Genomic DNA, 21,274 nt, shown 5'->3' on the forward strand with positions numbered 1-21,274 from the left:
TGATTTCTTCCTGTGACTTTCTCGAAACTTTCCAGTAGAGGTAGGGACTTTTTCATCAGTATTTTTCACTGCTGCCACCATATAATATTCTACGTACTGTTAGTCTAATACAGAATAGCTAAAGAGTCCGATAGGCTAAAAGAAATGGGAGCTTTATTGAAACATGTCTTACTGTTAGGGCTTACATTTTCCAAGACTGTACACTAGGAATTCACACAAGTGGTGTTCCATCACTTCTTGTGATGAGGTTCACAGTTTGATTAGTATATTAACCCAATAACAACACAATGTCCAGTATGGCACATTATACTACAGGTACGGGGAGCAGGATAGTGGGTAAAGGGAAATTGGCATTGAGTAAAGAATGGGCTTAATTGTCCGAATTGCCTTTCTGGGCTTTTGTTTCTCCTTGTTGGTTCATTGATGTTGGGGCAAACTCTAACCCTGTCTGTGCAATGCCACGTACCAGTTTGAAGAGTTTCACCGACATCTGAATATGATGGTCATTGACCTCCTTCTTGCGCCTGTAAACAGAAAGCACAGTGCTCGCTGTGAGCTGAGTAGCTTTGAGTACACGACATGTTCAGACCAGATTGGACTGCTTCTCCCTCGCAATATGTGCAGTAGCAAAGAATTCCAGAGATAAGAGCTGCTCAGAACCATTGCTTCTCTCAGTCCATGGGCTGAAACTCACAGCTGTTTACCTCATCCCCTCTCCACCCCGGCCCTTCAATAGGCCAACAGAAATCTGGTTCAGAGGTCATGGACTATTTCAACGTTCTTCTGTTTTTCAAAAGCTCCAAATCCCTCATCCAACTCACTCTTCCTCTGTGCAAATCCAGACCCATTGCCACTGTCTTCAACTCATTCTTCCCTGGGCCACAAAACTGTTGAATGCTTCAACTCCCTTTCTAATGAAGCCCTCAGACTTTTAAACCCTAAGCTTGGTATTAACTCATCGTGACTTCCTCATTGGCCTTGTTTCCTTGATTACTCTGCTCGAATAAGAACATAAGAAATAGGAACAGGACTAGACCATGCAGCCCTTCGAGCCGGCTCTACTATTCAATACGATCATGGGCTGATCTTCTACCTCAATTCCACTTTCCTGCACTATCCCCATATCCCTCAATTCCCTTAGTACCCAAAAATCTATCAGCTTCTGTCATGAATATACACAATGACTGAGCATCCACAACCCTCTGGAGTAGAGAATTCCAAAGATTCATAACCCTCTGGGTGAAGAAATTTCTCCTTCTCTCAGTCCTAAATGGCTGACCCCTTATTCTGAAACGGTGTCCCCTGCTTCTAGAACTAACCCCCCCCCTCCACCCCCAACCCCCCCACAGCCCTCACCCAGCCAGGGGAAACATCCTTCCTGCATCTATCCTCACTGCAGGTGTTGGACCAAAGTGTAAAGGTCATAAGTGGGGCCAGCCATCCAGTGAGCCTCACTCAGCACTTGGGAGGCATTAAAAAGAGAAGGTTTATTGACAATAAGTTTGTAGGACAGCTGTGACTCCTCCCTCATCCCAACAACTCACACTCATCACTCTCTGCTGTGACTAGTGCTGCGGTCTGATACACAGCCACACAAAGACCGAATAGCTTGTGTGTTTTTTGTGGTTTCCCAGGATAGCCAAGCAACTGCTGTTATAAAACTGAGGTGTGACATCCCAATGTGATCAGTTCACTTGTAAATGGACCCTGGGACGCAAACCCAGAGCCCCTTTTGGCAGTAGCCATGTTGGGTAAGGGTGGGCACCATTTGGCTGGACCTTTGAAGCTGGATGTTCCACACTACTGGCAGGAGTGGTCAGTAGGACAGATTTAGCACACTGTAATCTAGCGATTAAAGAAGCCAATGTTGGTTCTCAGTCCAAGCTGCTTTATCATTAAAAGGCTTTTTCTAACAGAGCGAAGGCAGATGCCAATCACTAACCTCTCCTGGACAGTCTTATCTGATGTGTTTTTCAGCATGATCTCAATCTTCTCCTGTCGCTTCAGCTCAATCCTTTTCTTCACTTCTTTCATTTCACTGAAAGGAATATTGATTTGGAGTGAATGACCAAGTGTTGATTGCAGGGAGCTCTGAGGTGCCATGGTCTGAACAACAAACCTTACACACACACAGTAACCTCCAACACTGGCACTTAGTTCTAAAAGATGATAAAAGATCCTATTATCCAACATTGAAGCACTTGTACTGCAGTAAGGGTTAATTTATTTCTAGCAACTATTGTTCTTTTCGCCATCAAAAACATTTCAATTCTTGTCCTGGAAATAAAAAAAATTCATGACAAAACTAGCTATAAATTATTACATGTCCACAGTCCGGCTGCCTTGGTGCCATTAAAAGACCTTGCATTCAGTCTGTGAATCCAGGTTATTTCGGCAGGCCAGCATCTGATGCAAAATGCCTCCTCCGCTGTGTGACCCACCTCCTCTCAGACCTCGTGCCCCTTTCCTCTACTCAGTTACCAACGCACGTCCACATCTTATTATTGATACCCACTCATCTTGGCTGTTATTTATTGGGTTATCTTCTCTGCTATTATCTCTCCAAGTAGCGATTCTATTACTATCCCAGTTATTTCTTAGTGATGAGAGAGAGCTGCGGAGGAGCAAAAGGATTTAGCTATCAATGCACACAAATCAGTAAAAGCTAGTGTACAACTACAAAATGTAATTGAAAGGGTTAATGGAATGTCAGCCTTCATCTCAAAAGGGCTGGAATACAAAGGGTGGGAAGTGATATTACAGATGTAAAAAGCTCTGGTTAGACCCCATCTGGAGTAATTGTGTTCAGTTCTGGGCCTCAGAAAGAATATAACGGCCTTGGAGGGGGTCCAGAGCAGATTCACCAGAATGATATAGCAGCAAGAAGGGTTAAATTAGGAAGACAGGTTGTGTATTGTATTCCCTTGAGTTTAGAAAGGTAAGAGATGATTTTATCAGTGTTTAAAATATTGAAAGGATTCAATTCATTAATCTGGAATTAAAAGCTAGTCTAACGGTGACCATGAAACCATTGTCAATTGTTGTAAAAACCCATCTGGTTCACTAATGTCCTTTAGGGAAGGAAATCTGCCGTCCTTACCTGGTCTGGCCTACATGTGACTCCAGATCCACAGCAATGTGGTTGACTCTTAAATGCCTTCAGTGGGCAATTCAGGACGGGCAATAAATGCTGGCCTAGCTAGCGACGCCCACATCCCATGAATGAATAAAAAAAAGATACAGAGAAACTATTCTTTCTAGTGATGGGATCCAAAAAAAAGGGCGCATTACCTTAAAAATAGAGCTAGGGCATTGAGGTGTGAAAGCACTTCCCTGGTATCTTATCTCGAGTGGAACAGCCACCACTGAATAAAACGACAGAGGCACAGTCACCCCACAGGCTCCCAGCTAATCCAGATCTGCCCATACATTCCTAGGTCCATTTCCTGCTGGAAATTCTCTTACCTCTCTGTTGGATCTGGGTCAATTTACTACTGGGAATTCCTTCACCTCTCTGTTGGATCTAGGTCCATTACCTTCTGGGTATCTGCTCACCTTTCTGCTGGACCTGGGACCTTTTTCTATTTAATCATGGGATGTGGGTGTCACTGGCAAGTAAAATGTTTAATGCCGACCCCTAATTGCCCTCAAAGTGGTGAGCTCCCTTCTTGAATACAACTGAGTGACTTGCTAGGCCATTTCAGAGGGCAGTTAAGAGGCAACCACATTGCTGTGGGTCTGGAGTCACATGTAGGCCAGACCGGGTAAGGACAGCAGATTTCCTTCCCTAAAGGACATTAGTGAACCAGATGGGTTTTTAACAACAATTCAGTAGATGGTGACGTCGGTAACTCAGAGGCCCAGGCTAATTCCCTGGGGCGATGGGTTCAAATCCCAACAAGGCAGCTGGTGGAATTTCAATTTAATTAATAAATTCAATTAATTAATAAATCTGGAATTGAAAACTAGTCTCAGTTTCATGGCACCATTACTATCATCGATTGTCATAAAAACTCCTCTGGTTCACTAATGTCAAGGGCAATTAAAGATGGGCAACAAATGTTGGCCTTGCCAGCAACACCACATCCCATGAAAGAATTTTTTAAAAAGAGTAGTTTTGTGATCACAATTACTGATATGGGCTTCTTATTCCATATTTATTTAATTAATTTTAAATTCCCCAGTTGCCATAGTAGGATTTGAACTGATGGCCCTGGAGCCTTAGTCCAGGCCTCTAGGGATTACTAGTCCAGTAACATAACCACTATGCTACGGTTCCCTTGTTCCTGCTGGGAATCCCCTCACCCTTCTGCTGGATCTGGACCCAGTTTTGCTCGCTGATTCCTTACCTTTCAGCTGCCTCCTTTAAACTTTTCAGTGCCGCTGCTTGTTTCTCTTTTGCTATCTCCACCAGTTTGGCTACTTGCTGCAGGTATAAAGATAAAACCAGTGGTTAGATTGTCTACAATTGGTAAATGGTGGAATATGGTCTGTCTCCGACAACAGCCCATCATCATCTGTGCACAGGGGTCAGTACCAGGTAAGGAATGGATATACCAGAGTGTGGCCCAGCCCTTAGACAATGGGGATGACAGTTGCTAAACTCTCTTCCCTTAGCTTCTTCCTGTTCCTCCTAGGGCTGGGGCTCAGTTGGAGCAGAGGGGATCTGTCAATTCCCCCTCCCTGCCTCCACTGCTGAGCCACTGAAGCCCCTCCGTGTACTGCATCCTATCCGGCCTCTGTAAGTCAGAAAATCTGTGATTGGCTCACACCCCAGGCCCTGGCCTGTGTGATGAGCCCTAGCTCCTGGAAGTGAGGCGTGGGAATGGATCTTAGAGGCCTGTAGCACGGAGCATATGTGTTTGGATCCTGCTAGCTCCCTCCTGCCTGCCGCAGCCACCTGATCCTTTGATTGGAGAGGGTCCTGGGGCAAGGCCTTGTTTCCATGGTAACACAGGGCCTGCACCTACTGTACATGGCCGTCCTCCAACCTACAGGGGTTGCTGAATCTTTAACTCGTAAAGGCGCTGGAGTACCACCATCACCTGTCCACAGCGTCTAGGGAAGAACATTCCCCAGGCTGTCATGTTAGGAAAATCCATCCCATCCTGTCCTCAGCCAAACTCTGAACATATAATGGGATGGGGGAAGCATTAGATAGCAAACAAAATGGCAGAGCCTTGGCAGAAAGCATGGATCATCACCTCAATGATCGGAAGGTGTCGGGTAACACTTTTGATTTCCAAGCAAACACCAAGGACCTCAGCGTGAGAATGGGTTACAGTAAATCTCCACACACCAGCATAGTGTGAGAATGTGTTACAGTGAATCCCCACACACCAGCACAGTGTGAGAATGTGTTACAGTGAATCCCCACACAGCAGCACAGTGTGAGAATGTGTTACAGTGAATCCCCACACAGCAGCACAGTGTGAAAATGTGTTACAGTAAATCTCCACACACCAGCACAGTGTGAGAATGTGTTACAGTAAATCTACACACACCAGCACAGTGAGAGAATGTGTTACAGTAAATCCCCCCACCTCAGCAGAGTGTGAGAATGTGTTACAGTGATTCCCCACACACCAGCAGAGTGTGAGAATGTGTTACAGTGAATACCCCCCACCCCAGCAGAGTGTGAGAATGTGTTACAGTGAATCCCCCCCACCCCAGCAGAGTGTGAGAATAGGTTACAGTGATTCCCCCCACCCCAGCAGAGTGTGAGAATGTGTTACAGTGATTCCCCACACACCAGCAGAGTATGAGAATGTGTTACAGTGAATACCCCCCACCCCAGCAGAGTGTGAGAATGTGTTACAGTGAATCCCCCCCACCCCAGCAGAGTGTGAGAATAGGTTACAGTGATTCCCCCCACCCCAGCAGAGTGTGAGAATGTGTTACAGTGATTCCCCACACACCAGCAGAGTATGAGAATGTGTTACAGTGAATCCCCCCCACCCCAGCAGAGTGTGAGAATGTGTTACAGTGAATACCCCCCACCCCAGCAGAGTGTGAGAATGTGTTACAGTGAATCCCCCCACCCCAGCAGAGTGTGAGAATGTGTTACAGTGAATCCCCACGCACCAGCACAGTGTGAGAATGTGTTACAGTGAATCCCCACGCACCAGCAGTGTGAGAATGTGTTACAGTGAATCCCCCCACCCAGCACAGTGTGAGAATGTGTTACAGTGAATCCCCCCACCCCAGCACAGTGTGAGAATGTGTTACAGTGAATCCCCACACACCAGCACAGTGTGAGAATGTGTTACAGTGAATCCCCACACACCAGCAGAGTGTGAGAATGTGTTACAGTGAATCCCTCCCCACCTCAGCAGAGTGTGAGAATGTGTTACAGTGAATCCCCCCACCCAGCACAGTGTGAGAATGTGTTACAGTGAATCCCCCCACCCCAGCACAGTGTGAGAATGTGTTACAGTGAATCCCCACACACCAGCACAGTGTAAGAATGTGTTACAGTGAATCCCTCCCCACCCCAGCAGAGTGTGAGAATGTGTTACAGTGAATCCCCACACACCAGCACAGTGTGAGAATGTGTTACAGTGAATCCCCACGCACCAGCACAGTGTGAGAATGTGTTCCAGTGAATCCCCACACACCAGCAGAGTGTGAGAATGTGTTACAGTGAATCCCCACACACCAGCACTGTGTGAGAATGTGTTACAGTGAATCCCTACGCACCAGCAGAGTGTGAGAATGTGTTACAGTGAATCCCCACACACCAGCACTGTGTGAGAATGTGTTACAGTGAATCCCCACGCACCAGCACTGTGTGAGAATGTGTTACAGTGAATCCCCACACACCAGCACTGTGTGAGAATGTGTTACAGTGAATCCCCACACACCAGCACTGTGTGAGAATGTGTTACAGTGAATTCCCACGCACCAGCACAGTGTGAGAATGTGTTCCAGTGAATCCCCACACACCAGCACAGTGTAAGAATGTGTTACAGTGAATCCCTCCCCACCCCAGCAGAGTGTGAGAATGTGTTACAGTGAATCCCCACACACCAGCACAGTGTGAGAATGTGTTACAGTGAATCCCCACGCACCAGCACAGTGTGAGAATGTGTTCCAGTGAATCCCCACACACCAGCAGAGTGTGAGAATGTGTTACAGTGAATCCCCACACACCAGCACTGTGTGAGAATGTGTTACAGTGAATCCCTACGCACCAGCAGAGTGTGAGAATGTGTTACAGTGAATCCCCACACACCAGCACTGTGTGAGAATGTGTTACAGTGAATCCCCACGCACCAGCACAGTGTGAGAATGTGTTCCAGTGAATCCCCACACACCAGCACAGTGTAAGAATGTGTTACAGTGAATCCCCACGCACCAGCACTGTGTGAGAATGTGTTACAGTGAATCCCCACACACCAGCACTGTGTGAGAATGTGTTACAGTGAATCCCCACGCACCAGCACTGTGTGAGAATGTGTTACAGTGAATCCCCACGCACCAGCACTGTGTGAGAATGTGTTACAGTGAATTCCCACGCACCAGCACAGTGTGAGAATGTGTTCCAGTGAATCCCTACGCACCAGCACAGTGTGAGAATGTGTTACAGTGAATCCCCATGCACCAGCACAGTGTGAGAATGTGTTACAGTGAATACCCCCCACTCCAGCAGAGTGTGAGAATGTGTTCCAGTGAATCCCCACGCACCAGCACAGTGTGAGAATGTGTTACAGTGAATACCCCCCACTCCAGCAGAGTGTGAGAATGTGTTCCAGTGAATCCCCACGCACCAGCACAGTGTGAGAATGTGTTACAGTGAATACCCCCCACTCCAGCAGAGTGTGAGAATGTGTTCCAGTGAATCCCCACGCATCAGCACAGTGTGAGAATAGGTTAATTGTATCCCCACACAGGGCAGTGCTGTCCCAGTACTGTACCTCGGTGATGTGTTGTTCTTTTCTGTTCCTGATCAGTTCGTACAGCTCTGTGTGCACTCGCTGTAAATCTGCCTGCAGCTTGTCCTTGAGCTCGCTCACTCTCTCAGCTGCTGCCCCACTGCTCGTCGTGCTGTCTATGGGGTTCAGAGACTCCCCACAAAGGACACTCTCCTGGATATTGCTGAGACTCCTGTAACAGCAAGAGATACACCGCCACACGACTACCCCTGTGCTTCATTTGGGCATGCTGCCATGTTTAAATCATTCTTCAATGAAGCTAAGAAATCTCACCAGCACAAACTGTAATGATAACTCCCTGCACATACCCAGTGTATTAAAATGGGTTACAATAAATCTAACGCTCTGCTGGAATGAGGGAATGGATCATCATAATTACAACCCAGAAACATTAATATGGGCTCTGTTAGAATGAGGGGAAGATGGACTAACAGGACAGGGAGGTACAGGAGGGGGAGGGATATAGAAAGGGCAGGAGAGGAGGGAGGTACAGTAGGGGAAGGGGGATACAGGAGAGGGAGAGATACAATAGTGGGAGGGGGATATAGAAGGGACTGGAAGGAGGGGTAGGGAAATACAGGAAGGGGAGGAGGAGGGGGACTTACAGGAGGGAGAGGTACAGAAGGGAAAGGAGATACAGGAATGGGGAAGGGAGGAGGAGCGGGATGTGCAGTAAATGGAGGGAAATACTGCAAGGGGAGGGGTACAAGAAACAGGCGGGATTGAGAGTGAGGTCCAGGAAGGGAGGATGAGTGATGTAGGGGAGGAGGAGTGAGTTACAGGAAGGGGAGGGGGAGTGAGGTACAGAAGGGAGGTGCAGGAGGGTGTAGAGTGGTCCAAGATAACTAACAACTGTAGGAACATGTAGAATTGCAGCAATGGCCAGAAGAAATAAACTAGCAACTTACCTGTTAAATAGCTGATACTCCCATTAACTGGTGGGGGGTGGGGATGGGGGGGGGGGGGTGGATGTTGGGCAGTGTGGGGTCCTTTGTATCCTTCAGTTGCTGAAAGTAAGCGTGCAGATGCAGCAGGAGTTAAGAAGGCAAATGGTATGTTGGCCTTCATAGCGAGAGGATTCGAGTACAGGAGCAAGGATGTCTTGCTGCAATTTGAAAAAATTCTGAGGGACAGGATTAATCTCTACTTGGAGAGGCAGGGATTAATCAGGGATAGTCAGCATGGCTTTGTCAGGGGGAGATCATGTCCAACTAACTTGATTGAATTTTTTGAGGAGGTGAGGGTAAAGAAGTTGATGTAGTCTACATGGACTTCAGTAAAGCTTTTGATAAAGTCCCACGTGGGAGATTGGTTAAGAAGGTAAGAGCCCATGGGATCCAGGGCAATTTGGCAAATTGGATCCAAAATTGGCTTAGTGGCAGGAGGCAGAGGGTAATGGTCGAGGGCTGTTTCTGCGAGTGGAAGCCTGTGTCCAGTGGTGAACTGCTGGGATCGGTGCAGGGACCCTTACTGTTTGTAGTGTACATTAATGATTTAGACGTGAATATAGGAGGTATGATCAGTAAGTTCGCAGATGACACGAAAATTGGTGGTGTCGTAAATAGTGAGGAGGAAAGCCTTAGATTACAGGACGATATAGATAGGCTGGTAAGATGGGCGGAGCAATGGCAAACGGAATTTAATCCTGGGAAATGTGAGGTGATGCATTTTGGGAGGACTAACAAAGCAAGGGAATACACAATGGATGGTAGGACCATAGGAAGTACAGAAGGTCAGAGGGACCTTGGTGTACTTGTCCATAGATCACTGAAGGCAACAGCACAGGTGGATAAGGTGGTTAGGAAGGTATATGGGATATTTGCCTTTATTAGCCGAGGCTTAGAATGTAAGAGCAGGGAGGTTATGATGGAGCTGTATAAAATACTAGTTAGGCCACAGCTGGACTACTGTGTACAGTTCTGGGCACCACACTATAGGAAGGATGTGATTGCACTGGAGAGGGTGCAGAGGAGATTCACCAGGATGTTGCCTGGGCTGGAGCATTTCAGCTACAAAGAGAGACTGAAAAGGCTAGGGTTGTTTTCCTTGGAGCAGAGAAGGTTGAGGGGGGACATGATTGAGGTGTACAAGATTATGAGGGGCATTGATAGGTTAGATAGGAGGAAACTTTTTCCCTTAGCGGAGGGGTCAAGAACCAGGGGGCGTAGATTTAGAGTAAGGCGCAGGAGGTTTAGGGGAGATTTGAGGAAACATTTTTTCACCCAGAGGGTGGTTGGAATCTGGAACGCACTGCCTGAAGAGGTGGAAGAGGCAGGAACCCTCACAACAATTAGGAAGCATTTCGATGAGCACTTGAATCACCATAGCATTCAAGGCTATGGGGCAAGTGCTGGAAAATGTGATGAGATTAGTTAGGTGCTTGATGGCCGGCACGGACACGATGGGCCGAAGGGCCTGTTTCTGTGCTGTATAACTCTATGACTCTAATAAGTTGATCAGTGCTGGAAAAGCCTACAGGAGCTTCTTTAATTTGTATAAACACAGTTAATGACTGTAGATTGAAGTTTCGAGCTTCAGCCAGGCTTAGGAGTTAGGGCCTCCATAATCCGCACTTTGATGATGTTCTCAGCGACCATCAGGTATCAAGGACAGTGTGTGTGAGAGGGTGGGGAGTTGGATGGGGTACAGTGAGTTTGAGAGGGTGGGGAGGTGGATGGGGTACAGTGTGTGAGAGGGTGGGGAGATGGATGGGGTACAGTGTGTGTGTGAGGGTGGGGAGTTGGATGGGGTATAGTGTGAGTGAGAGGGTGGGGAGTTGGATGGGGTACAGTGTGTGAGAAGGTGGGGAGTTGGATGGGGTACAGTGTGTGCGAGAGGGTGGAGAGTTGGATGGGGTACAATGTGTGAGAGGGTGGGGAGTTGGATGGGGTACAGTGTGTGTGTGAGGGTGGGGAGTTGGATGGGGTACATTGTGTGTGAGAGGGTGGAGAGTTGGATGGGGTACAGTGTGTGCGTGAGAGTGTGGGGAGGTGAATGAGGTACAGTGTGTTTGTGTGAGAGGGTGGGGAGGTGGATGGGGCACAGTGTGTGCGTGAGAGGGTGGGGAGTTGGATGGGGTACAATGTGTGAGAGGGTGGGGAGTTGGATGGGGTACAGTGTGTGTGAGAGGGTGGGGAGGTGGATGGGGTACAGTGTGTGTGTGTGTGAGAGGGTGGGGAGTTGGATGGGGTACAGTGTTTGTGTGTGAGAGGGTGGGGAGTTGGATGGGGTACAGTGTGTATGTGTGAGAGGGTGGGGAGGTGGATGGGGTACAGTGTGTGTGAGAGAGGGTGGGGAGGTGGATGGGGTACAGTGTGTGTGTGAGGGTGGGGAGTTGGATGGGGTATAGTGTGTGTGAGAGGGTGGGGAGTTGGATGGGGTACATTGTGTGTGAGAGGGTGGAGAGTTGGATGGGGTACAGTGTGTGCGTGAGAGTGTGGGGAGGTGAATGAGGTAAAGTGTGTTTGTGTGAGAGGGTGGGGAGGTGGATGGGGTACAGTGTGTGTGAGAGGGTGGGGAGTTGGAAGTGATACAGTGTGTGAGAGGGTGGGGAGATGGATGGGGTACAGTGTGTGTGAGAGAGGGTGGGGAGTTGGATGGGGTACAGTGTGTGTGAGAGGGTGGGGAGTTGGAAGTGATACAGTGTGTGAGAGGGTGGGGAGATGGATGGGGTACAGTGTGTGTGAGAGAGGGTGGGGAGGTGGATGGGGTACAGTGTGTGTGTGTGAGAGGGTGGGGAGTTGGATGGGGTACAGTGTGTATGTGTGAGAGGGTGGGGAGGTGGATGGGGTACAGTGTGTGTGAGAGAGGGTGGGGAGGTGGATGGGGTACAGTGTGTATGTGAGGGTGGGGAGTTGGATGGGGTATAGTGTGTGTGAGAGGGTGGGGAGTTGGATGGGGTACATTGTGTGTGAGAGGGTGGAGAGTTGGATGGGGTACAGTGTGTGCGTGTGAGAGGGTGGGGAGGTGGATGGGGTACAGTGTGTCTGTGAGGGTGGGGAGTTGGATGGGGTAAAGTGTGTGTGAGAGGGTGGGGAATTGGATGGGGTACAGTGTGTGTGAGAGGGTGGGGAGTTGGAAGTGATACAGTGTGTGAGAGGGTGGGGAGATGGATGGGGTACAGTGTGTGTGTGAGAGGGTGGGGAGTTGGATGGGGTACAGTGTGTGTGTGTGAGGGTGGGGAGGTTAATTGGCTACAGGGTGTGTGAGAGGGTGGGCAGTTGGATGGGGTACAGTGTGTGTGAGAGGGTGGGGAGTTGGATGGGGTACAGTGTGTGTGAGAGGGTGGGGAGGTGGATGGGGTACAGTGTGTGTGAGAGGGTGGGGAGGTGGATGGGGTACAGTGTGTGTGAGAGTGTGGGGAGTTGGATGGGGTACATTGTGTGTGTGTGAGAGGGTGGGGAGTTGGATGAGGTACAGTGTGTGTCAGAGGGTGAGGAGGTGGATGGGGTACAGTGTGTGTGAGAGGGTAGGGAGATGGATGAGGTACAGTGTGTGTGAGAGGGTGGGGAGGTGGATGGGGTACAGTGTGTGTGTGAGAGGGTGGGGAGTTGGATGGGGTACAGTGTGTGTGTGTGAGAGGGTGGGGAGGTGGATGGGGTACAGTGTGTGTGAGAGGGTGGGGAGTTGGATGGGGTACAGTGTGTGTGTGTGAGGGTGGGGAGTTGGATGGGGTACATTGTGTGTGAGTGAGAGGGTGGGGAGGTTAATTGGCGACAGTGTGTGTGAGAGGGTGGGGAGATGGATGGGGTACAGTGTGTGTGAGAGGGTGGGGAGTTGGATGGGGTACAGTGTGTGAGAGGGTGGGGAGATGGATGGGGTACAGTGTGTGTGTGAGAGTGTGGGGAGGTGAATGAGGTACAGTGTGTTTGTGTGAGAGGGTGGGGAGGTGGATGGGGTACAGTGTGTGTGTGAGGGTGGGGAGTTGGATGGGGTATAGTGTGTGTGAGAGGGTGGGGAGTTGGATGGGGTACAGTGTGTGTGTGAGGGTGCGGAGTTGGATGGGGTATAGTGTGTGTGAGAGGGTGGGGAGTTGGATGGGGTACAGTGTGTGTGAGAGGGTGGGGAGTTGGATGGGGTACAGTGTGTGTGTGAGGGTGGGGAGTTGGATGGGGTACATTGTGTGTGAGAGGGTGGAGAGTTGGATGGGGTACAGTGTGTGCGTGAGAGTGTGGGGAGGTGAATGAGGTACAGTGTGTTTGTGTGAGAGGGTGGGGAGGTGGATGGGGTACAGTGTTTGTGTGTGAGAAGATTGGGAGTTGGATGGGGCACAGTGTGTGCGTGAGAGGGTGGGGAGTTGGATGGGGTACAATGTGTGAGAGGGTGGGGAGTTGGATGGGGTACAGTGTGTGTGAGAGGGTGGGGAGGTGGATGGGGTACAGTGTGTGTGTGTGAGAGGGTGGGGAGTTGGATGGGGTACAGTGTTTGTGTGTGAGAGGGTGGGGAGTTGGATGGGGTACAGTGTGTATGTGTGAGAGGGTGGGGAGGTTGATGGGGTACAGTGTGTGTGAGAGAGGGTGGGGAGGTGGATGGGGTACTGTGTGTGTGTGAGGGTGGGGAGTTGGATGGGGTATAGTGTGTGTGAGAGGGTGGAGAGTTGGATGGGGTACATTGTGTGTGAGAGGGTGGAGAGTTGGATGGGGTACAGTGTGTGCGTGAGAGTGTGGGGAGGTGAATGAGGTACAGTGTGTTTGTGTGAGAGGGTGGGGAGGTGGATGGGGTACAGTGTGTCTGTGAGGGTGGGGAGTTGGATGGGGTAAAGTGTGTGTGAGAGGGTGGGGAGTTGGATGGGGTACAGTGTGTGTGAGAGGGTGGGGAGTTGGAAGTGATACAGTGTGTGAGAGGGTGGGGAGATGGATGGGGTACAGTGTGTGTGAGAGAGGGTGGGGAGGTGGATGGGGTACAGTGTGTGTGTGAGGGTGGGGAGTTGGATGGGGTACAGTGTGTGTGAGAGGGTGGGGAGGTGGATGGGGTACAGTGTGTGTGTGTGAGAGGGTGGGGAGTTGGATGGGGTACAGTGTTTGTGTGTGAGAGGGTGGGGAGTTGGATGGGGTACAGTGTGTATGTGTGAGAGGGTGGGGAGGTGGATGGGGTACAGTGTGTGTGAGAGAGGGTGGGGAGGTGGATGGGGTACAGTGTGTGTGTGAGGGTGGGGAGTTGGATGGGGTATAGTGTGTGTGAGAGGGTGGGGAGTTGGATGGGGTACATTGTGTGTGAGAGGGTGGAGAGTTGGATGGGGTACAGTGTGTGCGTGAGAGTGTGGGGAGGTGAATGAGGTACAGTGTGTTTGTGTGAGAGGGTGGGGAGGTGGATGGGGTACAGTGTGTCTGTGAGGGTGGGGAGTTGGATGGGGTAAAGTGTGTGTGAGAGGGTGGGGAGTTGGATGGGGTACAGTGTGTGTGAGAGGGTGGGGAGTTGGAAGTGATACAGTGTGTGAGAGGGTGGGGAGATGGATGGGGTACAGTGTGTGTGAGAGAGGGTGGGGAGGTGGATGGGGTACAGTGTGTGTGTGAGGGTGGGGAGTTGGATGGGGTACAGTGTGTGTGAGAGGGTGGGGAGGTGGATGGGGTACAGTGTGTGTGCGTGAGAGGGTGGGGAGTTGGATGGGGTACAGTGTTTGTGTGTGAGAGGGTGGGGAGTTGGATGGGGTACAGTGTGTATGTGTGAGAGGGTGGGGAGGTGGATGGGGTACAGTGTGTGTGAGAGAGGGTGGGGAGGTGGATGGGGTACAGTGTGTGTGTGAGGGTGGGGAGTTGGATGGGGTATAGTGTGTGTGAGAGGGTGGGGAGTTGGATGGGGTACATTGTGTGTGAGAGGGTGGAGAGTTGGATGGGGTACAGTGTGTGCGTGAGAGTGTGGGGAGGTGAATGAGGTACAGTGTGTTTGTGTGAGAGGGTGGGGAGGTGGATGGGGTACAGTGTGTCTGTGAGGGTGGGGAGTTGGATGGGGTAAAGTGTGTGTGAGAGGGTGGGGAGTTGGATGGGGTACAGTATGTGTGAGAGGGTGGGGAGTTGGAAGTGATACAGTGTGTGAGAGGGTGGGGAGTTGGATGGGGTACAGTGTGTGTGTGTGTGAGGGTGGGGAGGTTAATTGGCTACAGGGTGTGTGAGAGGGTGGGCAGTTGGATGGGGTACAGTGTGTGTGAGAGGGTGGGGAGTTGGATGGGGTACAGTGTGTGTGAGATGGTGGGGAGGTGGATGGGGTACAGTGTGTGTGAGAGGGTGGGGAGGTGGATGGGGTACAGTGTGTGTGAGAGTGTGGGGAGTTGGATGGGGTACATTGTGTGTGTGTGAGAGGGTGGGGAGTTGGATGAGGTACAGTGTGTGTCAGAGGGTGAGGAGGTGGATGGGGTACAGTGTGTGTGCGAGGGTGGGGAGATGGATGAGGTACAGTGTGTGTGAGAGGGTGGGGAGGTGGATGGGGTACAGTGTGTGTGTGAGAGGGTGGGGAGTTGGATGGGGTACAGTGTGTGTGTGTGAGAGGGTGGGGAGTTGGATGGGGTACAGTGTGTGTGTGTGAGGGTGGGGAGTTGGATGGGGTACATTGTGTGTGAGTGAGAGGGTGGGGAGGTTAACTGGCGACAGTGTGTGTGAGAGGGTGGGGAGATGGATGGGGTACAGTGTGTGTGAGAGGGTGGGGAGTTGGATGGGGTACAGTGTGTGAGAGGGTGGGGAGATGGATGGGGTACAGTGTGTGTGTGAGAGTGTGGGGAGGTGAATGAGGTACAGTGTGTTTGTGTGAGAGGTTGGGGAGGTGGATGGGGTACAGTGTGTGTGTGAGGGTGGGGAGTTGGATCGGGTATAGTGTGTGTGAGAGGGTGGGGAGTTGGATGGGGTACAGTGTGTGTGTGAGGGTGCGGAGTTGGATGGGGTATAGTGTGTGTGAGAGGGTGGGGAGTTGGATGGGGTACAGTGTGTGTGAGAGGGTGGGGAGTTGGATGGGGTACAGTGTGTGTGTGAGGGTGGGGAGTTGGATGGGGTACATTGTGTGTGAGAGGGTGGAGAGTTGGATGGGGTACAGTGTGTGCGTGAGAGTGTGGGGAGGTGAATGAGGTACAGTGTGTTTGTGTGAGAGGGTGGGGAGGTGGATGGGGTACAGTGTTTGTGTGTGAGAAGATTGGGAGTTGGATGGGGCACAGTGTGTGCGTGAGAGGGTGGGGAGTTGGATGGGGTACAATGTGTGAGAGGGTGGGGAGTTGGATGGGGTACAGTGTGTGTGAGAGGGTGGGGAGGTGGATGGGGTACAGTGTGTGTGTGTGAGAGGGTGGGGAGTTGGATGGGGTACAGTGTTTGTGTGTGAGAGGGTGGGGAGTTGGATGGGGTCCAGTGTGTATGTGTGAGAGGGTGGGGAGGTTGATGGGGTACAGTGTGTCTGTGAGGGTGGGGAGTTGGATGGGGTAAAGTGTGTGTGAGAGGGTGGGGAGTTGGATGGGGTACAGTGTGTGTGAGAGGGTGGGGAGTTGGAATTGATACAGTGTGTGAGAGGGTGGGGAGATGGATGGGGTACAGTGTGTGTGAGAGAGGGTGGGGAGGTGGATGGGGTACAGTGTGTGTGAGAGAGGGTGGGGAGGTGGATGGGGTACTGTGTGTGTGTGAGGGTGGGGAGTTGGATGGGGTATAGTGTGTGTGAGAGGGTGGAGAGTTGGATGGGGTACATTGTGTGTGAGAGGGTGGAGAGTTGGATGGGGTACAGTGTGTGCGTGAGAGTGTGGGGAGGTGAATGAGGTACAGTGTGTTTGTGTGAGAGGGTGGGGAGGTGGATGGGGTACAGTGTGTCTGTGAGGGTGGGGAGTTGGATGGGGTAAAGTGTGTGTGAGAGGGTGGGGAGTTGGATGGGGTACAGTGTGTGTGAGAGGGTGGGGAGTTGGAAGTGATACAGTGTGTGAGAGGGTGGGGAGATGGATGGGGTACAGTGTGTGTGAGAGAGGGTGGGGAGGTGGATGGGGTACAGTGTGTGTGTGAGGGTGGGGAGTTGGATGGGGTACAGTGTGTGTGAGAGGGTGGGGAGGTGGATGGGGTACAGTGTGTGTGTGTGAGAGGGTGGGGAGTTGGATGGGGTACAGTGTTTGTGTGTGAGAGGGTGGGGAGTTGGATGGGGTACAGTGTGTATGTGTGAGAGGGTGGGGAGGTGGATGGGGTACAGTGTGTGTGAGAGAGGGTGGGGAGGTGGATGGGGTACAGTGTGTGTGTGAGGGTGGGGAGTTGGATGGGGTATAGTGTGTGTGAGAGGGTGGGGAGTTGGATGGGGTACATTGTGTGTGAGAGGGTGGAGAGTTGGATGGGGTACAGTGTGTGCGTGAGAGTGTGGGGAGGTGAATGAGGTACAGTGTGTTTGTGTGAGAGGGTGGGGAGGTGGATGGGGTACAGTGTGTCTGTGAGGGTGGGGAGTTGGATGGGGTAAAGTGTGTGTGAGAGGGTGGGGAGTTGGATGGGGTACAGTGTGTGTGAGAGGGTGGGGAGTTGGAAGTGATACAGTGTGTGAGAGGGTGGGGAGATGGATGGGGTAGAGTGTGTGTGAGAGAGGGTGGGGAGGTGGATGGGGTACAGTGTGTGTGTGAGGGTGGGGAGTTGGATGGGGTACAGTGTGTGTGAGAGGGTGGGGAGGTGGATGGGGTACAGTGTGTGTGCGTGAGAGGGTGGGGAGTTGGATGGGGTACAGTGTTTGTGTGTGAGAGGGTGGGGAGTTGGATGGGGTACAGTGTGTATGTGTGAGAGGGTGGGGAGGTGGATGGGGTACAGTGTGTGTGAGAGAGGGTGGGGAGGTGGATGGGGTACAGTGTGTGTGTGAGGGTGGGGAGTTGGATGGGGTATAGTGTGTGTGAGAGGGTGGGGAGTTGGATGGGGTACATTGTGTGTGAGAGGGTGGAGAGTTGGATGGGGTACAGTGTGTGCGTGAGAGTGTGGGGAGGTGAATGAGGTACAGTGTGTTTGTGTGAGAGGGTGGGGAGGTGGATGGGGTACAGTGTGTCTGTGAGGGTGGGGAGTTGGATGGGGTAAAGTGTGTGTGAGAGGGTGGGGAGTTGGATGGGGTACAGTGTGTGTGAGAGGGTGGGGAGTTGGAAGTGATACAGTGTGTGAGAGGGTGGGGAGATGGATGGGGTACAGTGTGTGTGTGAGAGGGTGGGGAGTTGGATGGGGTACAGTGTGTGTGTGTGTGAGGGTGGGGAGGTTAATTGGCTACAGGGTGTGTGAGAGGGTGGGCAGTTGGATGGGGTACAGTGTGTGTGAGAGGGTGGGGAGTTGGATGGGGTACAGTGTGTGTGAGATGGTGGGGAGGTGGATGGGGTACAGTGTGTGTGAGAGGGTGGGGAGGTGGATGGGGTACAGTGTGTGTGAGAGTGTGGGGAGTTGGATGGGGTACATTGTGTGTGTGTGAGAGGGTGGGGAGTTGGATGAGGTACAGTGTGTGTCAGAGGGTGAGGAGGTGGATGGGGTACAGTGTGTGTGCGAGGGTGGGGAGATGGATGAGGTACAGTGTGTGTGAGAGGGTGGGGAGGTGGATGGGGTACAGTGTGTGTGTGAGAGGGTGGGGAGTTGGATGGGGTACAGTGTGTGTGTGTGAGAGGGTGGGGAGGTGGATGGGGTACAGTGTGTGTGAGAGGGTGGGGAGTTGCATGGGGTACAGTGTGTGTGTGTGAGGGTGGGGAGTTGGATGGGGTACATTGTGTGTGAGTGAGAGGGTGGGGAGGTTAATTGGCTACAGTGTGTGTGAGAGGGTGGGGAGATGGATGGGGTACAGTGTGTGTGAGAGGGTGGGGAGTTGGATGGGGTACAGTGTGTGAGAGGGTGGGGAGATGGATGGGGTACAGTGTGTGTGTGAGAGTGTGGGGAGGTGAATGAGGTACAGTGTGTTTGTGTGAGAGGGTGGGGAGATGGATGGGGTACAGTGTGTGTGAGAGGGTGGGGAGTTGGATGGGGTACAGTGTGTGAGAGGGTGGGGAGATGGATGGGGTACAGTGTGTGTGTGAGAGTGTGGGGAGGTGAATGAGGTACAGTGTGTTTGTGTGAGAGGGTGGGGAGGTGGATGGGGTACAGTGTGTGTGTGAGGGTGGGGAGTTGGATGGGGTATAGTGTGTGTGAGAGGGTGGGGAGTTGGATGGGGTACAGTGTGTGTGTGAGGGTGCGGAGTTGGATGGGGTATAGTGTGTGTGAGAGGGTGGGGAGTTGGATGGGGTACAGTGTGTGTGAGAGGGTGGGGAGTTGGATGGGGTACAGTGTGTGTGTGAGGGTGGGGAGTTGGATGGGGTACATTGTGTGTGAGAGGGTGGAGAGTTGGATGGGGTACAGTGTGTGCGTGAGAGTGTGGGGAGCTGAATGAGGTACAGTGTGTTTGTGTGAGAGGGTGGGGAGGTGGATGGGGTACAGTGTTTGTGTGTGAGAAGATTGGGAGTTGGATGGGGCACAGTGTGTGCGTGAGAGGGTGGGGAGTTGGATGGGGTACAATGTGTGAGAGGGTGGGGAGTTGGATGGGGTACAGTGTGTGTGAGAGGGTGGTGAGGTGGATGGGGTACAGTGTGTGTGTGTGAGAGGGTGGGGAGTTGGATGGGGTACAGTGTTTGTGTGTGAGAGGGTGGGGAGTTGGATGGGGTCCAGTGTGTATGTGTGAGAGGGTGGGGAGGTTGATGGGGTACAGTGTGTGTGAGAGAGGGTGGGGAGGTGGATGGGGTACTGTGTGTGTGTGAGGGTGGGGAGTTGGATGGGGTATAGTGTGTGTGAGAGGGTGGAGAGTTGGATGGGGTACATTGTGTGTGAGAGGGTGGAGAGTTGGATGGGGTACAGTGTGTGCGTGAGAGTGTGGGGAGGTGAATGAGGTACAGTGTGTTTGTGTGAGAGGGTGGGGAGGTGGATGGGGTACAGTGTGTCTGTGAGGGTGGGGAGTTGGATGGGGTAAAGTGTGTGTGAGAGGGTGGGGAGTTGGATGGGGTACAGTGTGTGTGAGAGGGTGGGGAGTTGGAAGTGATACAGTGTGTGAGAGGGTGGGGAGATGGATGGGGTACAGTGTGTGTGAGAGAGGGTGGGGAGGTGGATGGGGTACAGTGTGTGTGTGAGGGTGGGGAGTTGGATGGGGTACAGTGTGTGTGAGAGGGTGGGGAGGTGGATGGGGTACAGTGTGTGTGTGTGAGAGGGTGGGGAGTTGGATGGGGTACAGTGTTTGTGTGTGAGAGGGTGGGGAGTTGGATGGGGTACAGTGTGTATGTGTGAGAGGGTGGGGAGGTGGATGGGGTACAGTGTGTGTGAGAGAGGGTGGGGAGGTGGATGGGGTACAGTGTGTGTGTGAGGGTGGGGAGTTGGATGGGGTATAGTGTGTGTGAGAGGGTGGGGAGTTGGATGGGGTACATTGTGTGTGAGAGGGTGGAGAGTTGGATGGGGTACAGTGTGTGCGTGAGAGTGTGGGGAGGTGAATGAGGTACAGTGTGTTTGTGTGAGAGGGTGGGGAGGTGGATGGGGTACAGTGTGTCTGTGAGGGTGGGGAGTTGGATGGGGTAAAGTGTGTGTGAGAGGGTGGGGAGTTGGATGGGGTACAGTGTGTGTGAGAGGGTGGGGAGTTGGAAGTGATACAGTGTGTGAGAGGGTGGGGAGATGGATGGGGTACAGTGTGTGTGAGAGAGGGTGGGGAGGTGGATGGGGTACAGTGTGTGTGTGAGGGTGGGGAGTTGGATGGGGTACAGTGTGTGTGAGAGGGTGGGGAGGTGGATGGGGTACAGTGTGTGTGTGTGAGAGGGTGGGGAGTTGGATGGGGTACAGTGTTTGTGTGTGAGAGGGTGGGGAGTTGGATGGGGTACAGTGTGTATGTGTGAGAGGGTGGGGAGGTGGATGGGGTACAGTGTGTGTGAGAGAGGGTGGGGAGGTGGATGGGGTACAGTGTGTGTGTGAGGGTGGGGAGTTGGATGGGGTATAGTGTGTGTGAGAGGGTGGGGAGTTGGATGGGGTACATTGTGTGTGAGAGGGTGGAGAGTTGGATGGGGTACAGTGTGTGCGTGAGAGTGTGGGGAGGTGAATGAGGTACAGTGTGTTTGTGTGAGAGGGTGGGGAGGTGGATGGGGTACAGTGTGTCTGTGAGGGTGGGGAGTTGGATGGGGTAAAGTGTGTGTGAGAGGGTGGGGAGTTGGATGGGGTACAGTGTGTGTGAGAGGGTGGGGAGTTGGAAGTGATACAGTGTGTGAGAGGGTGGGGAGATGGATGGGGTACAGTGTGTGTGAGAGAGGGTGGGGAGTTGGATGGGGTACAGTGTTTGTGAGAGGGTGGGGAGGTGGATGGGGTACAGTGTGTGTGTGTGAGAGGGTGGGGAGTTGGATGGGGTACAGTGGTTGTGTGTGAGAGGGTGGGGAGTTGGATGGGGTA

General features: G+C 52.1%; 1 protein-coding gene across 1 annotated transcript in view; it reads right to left on the reverse strand.

The window, feature by feature from the left end:
• LOC137373519 (1-phosphatidylinositol 4,5-bisphosphate phosphodiesterase beta-2-like) overlaps positions 1–21,274 on the reverse strand; it is a 463,682-nt gene that overhangs the window by 10,789 nt on the left and 431,619 nt on the right. Inside the window, exons 27-30 of the mRNA XM_068038391.1 lie at positions 7,917–8,106; positions 4,350–4,426; positions 1,943–2,038; positions 467–524 (exon numbers count right to left, since the gene is read on the reverse strand). Coding sequence (XP_067894492.1) covers positions 467–524; positions 1,943–2,038; positions 4,350–4,426; positions 7,917–8,106 — 421 coding nt within the window. The remainder of the gene's footprint in view (positions 1–466; positions 525–1,942; positions 2,039–4,349; positions 4,427–7,916; positions 8,107–21,274) is intronic.

The sequence above is a fragment of the Heterodontus francisci genome, chromosome 9 (genome assembly GCF_036365525.1).
Source record: "Heterodontus francisci isolate sHetFra1 chromosome 9, sHetFra1.hap1, whole genome shotgun sequence".
NCBI classification, from domain to species: Eukaryota; Metazoa; Chordata; class Chondrichthyes; order Heterodontiformes; family Heterodontidae; genus Heterodontus; species Heterodontus francisci.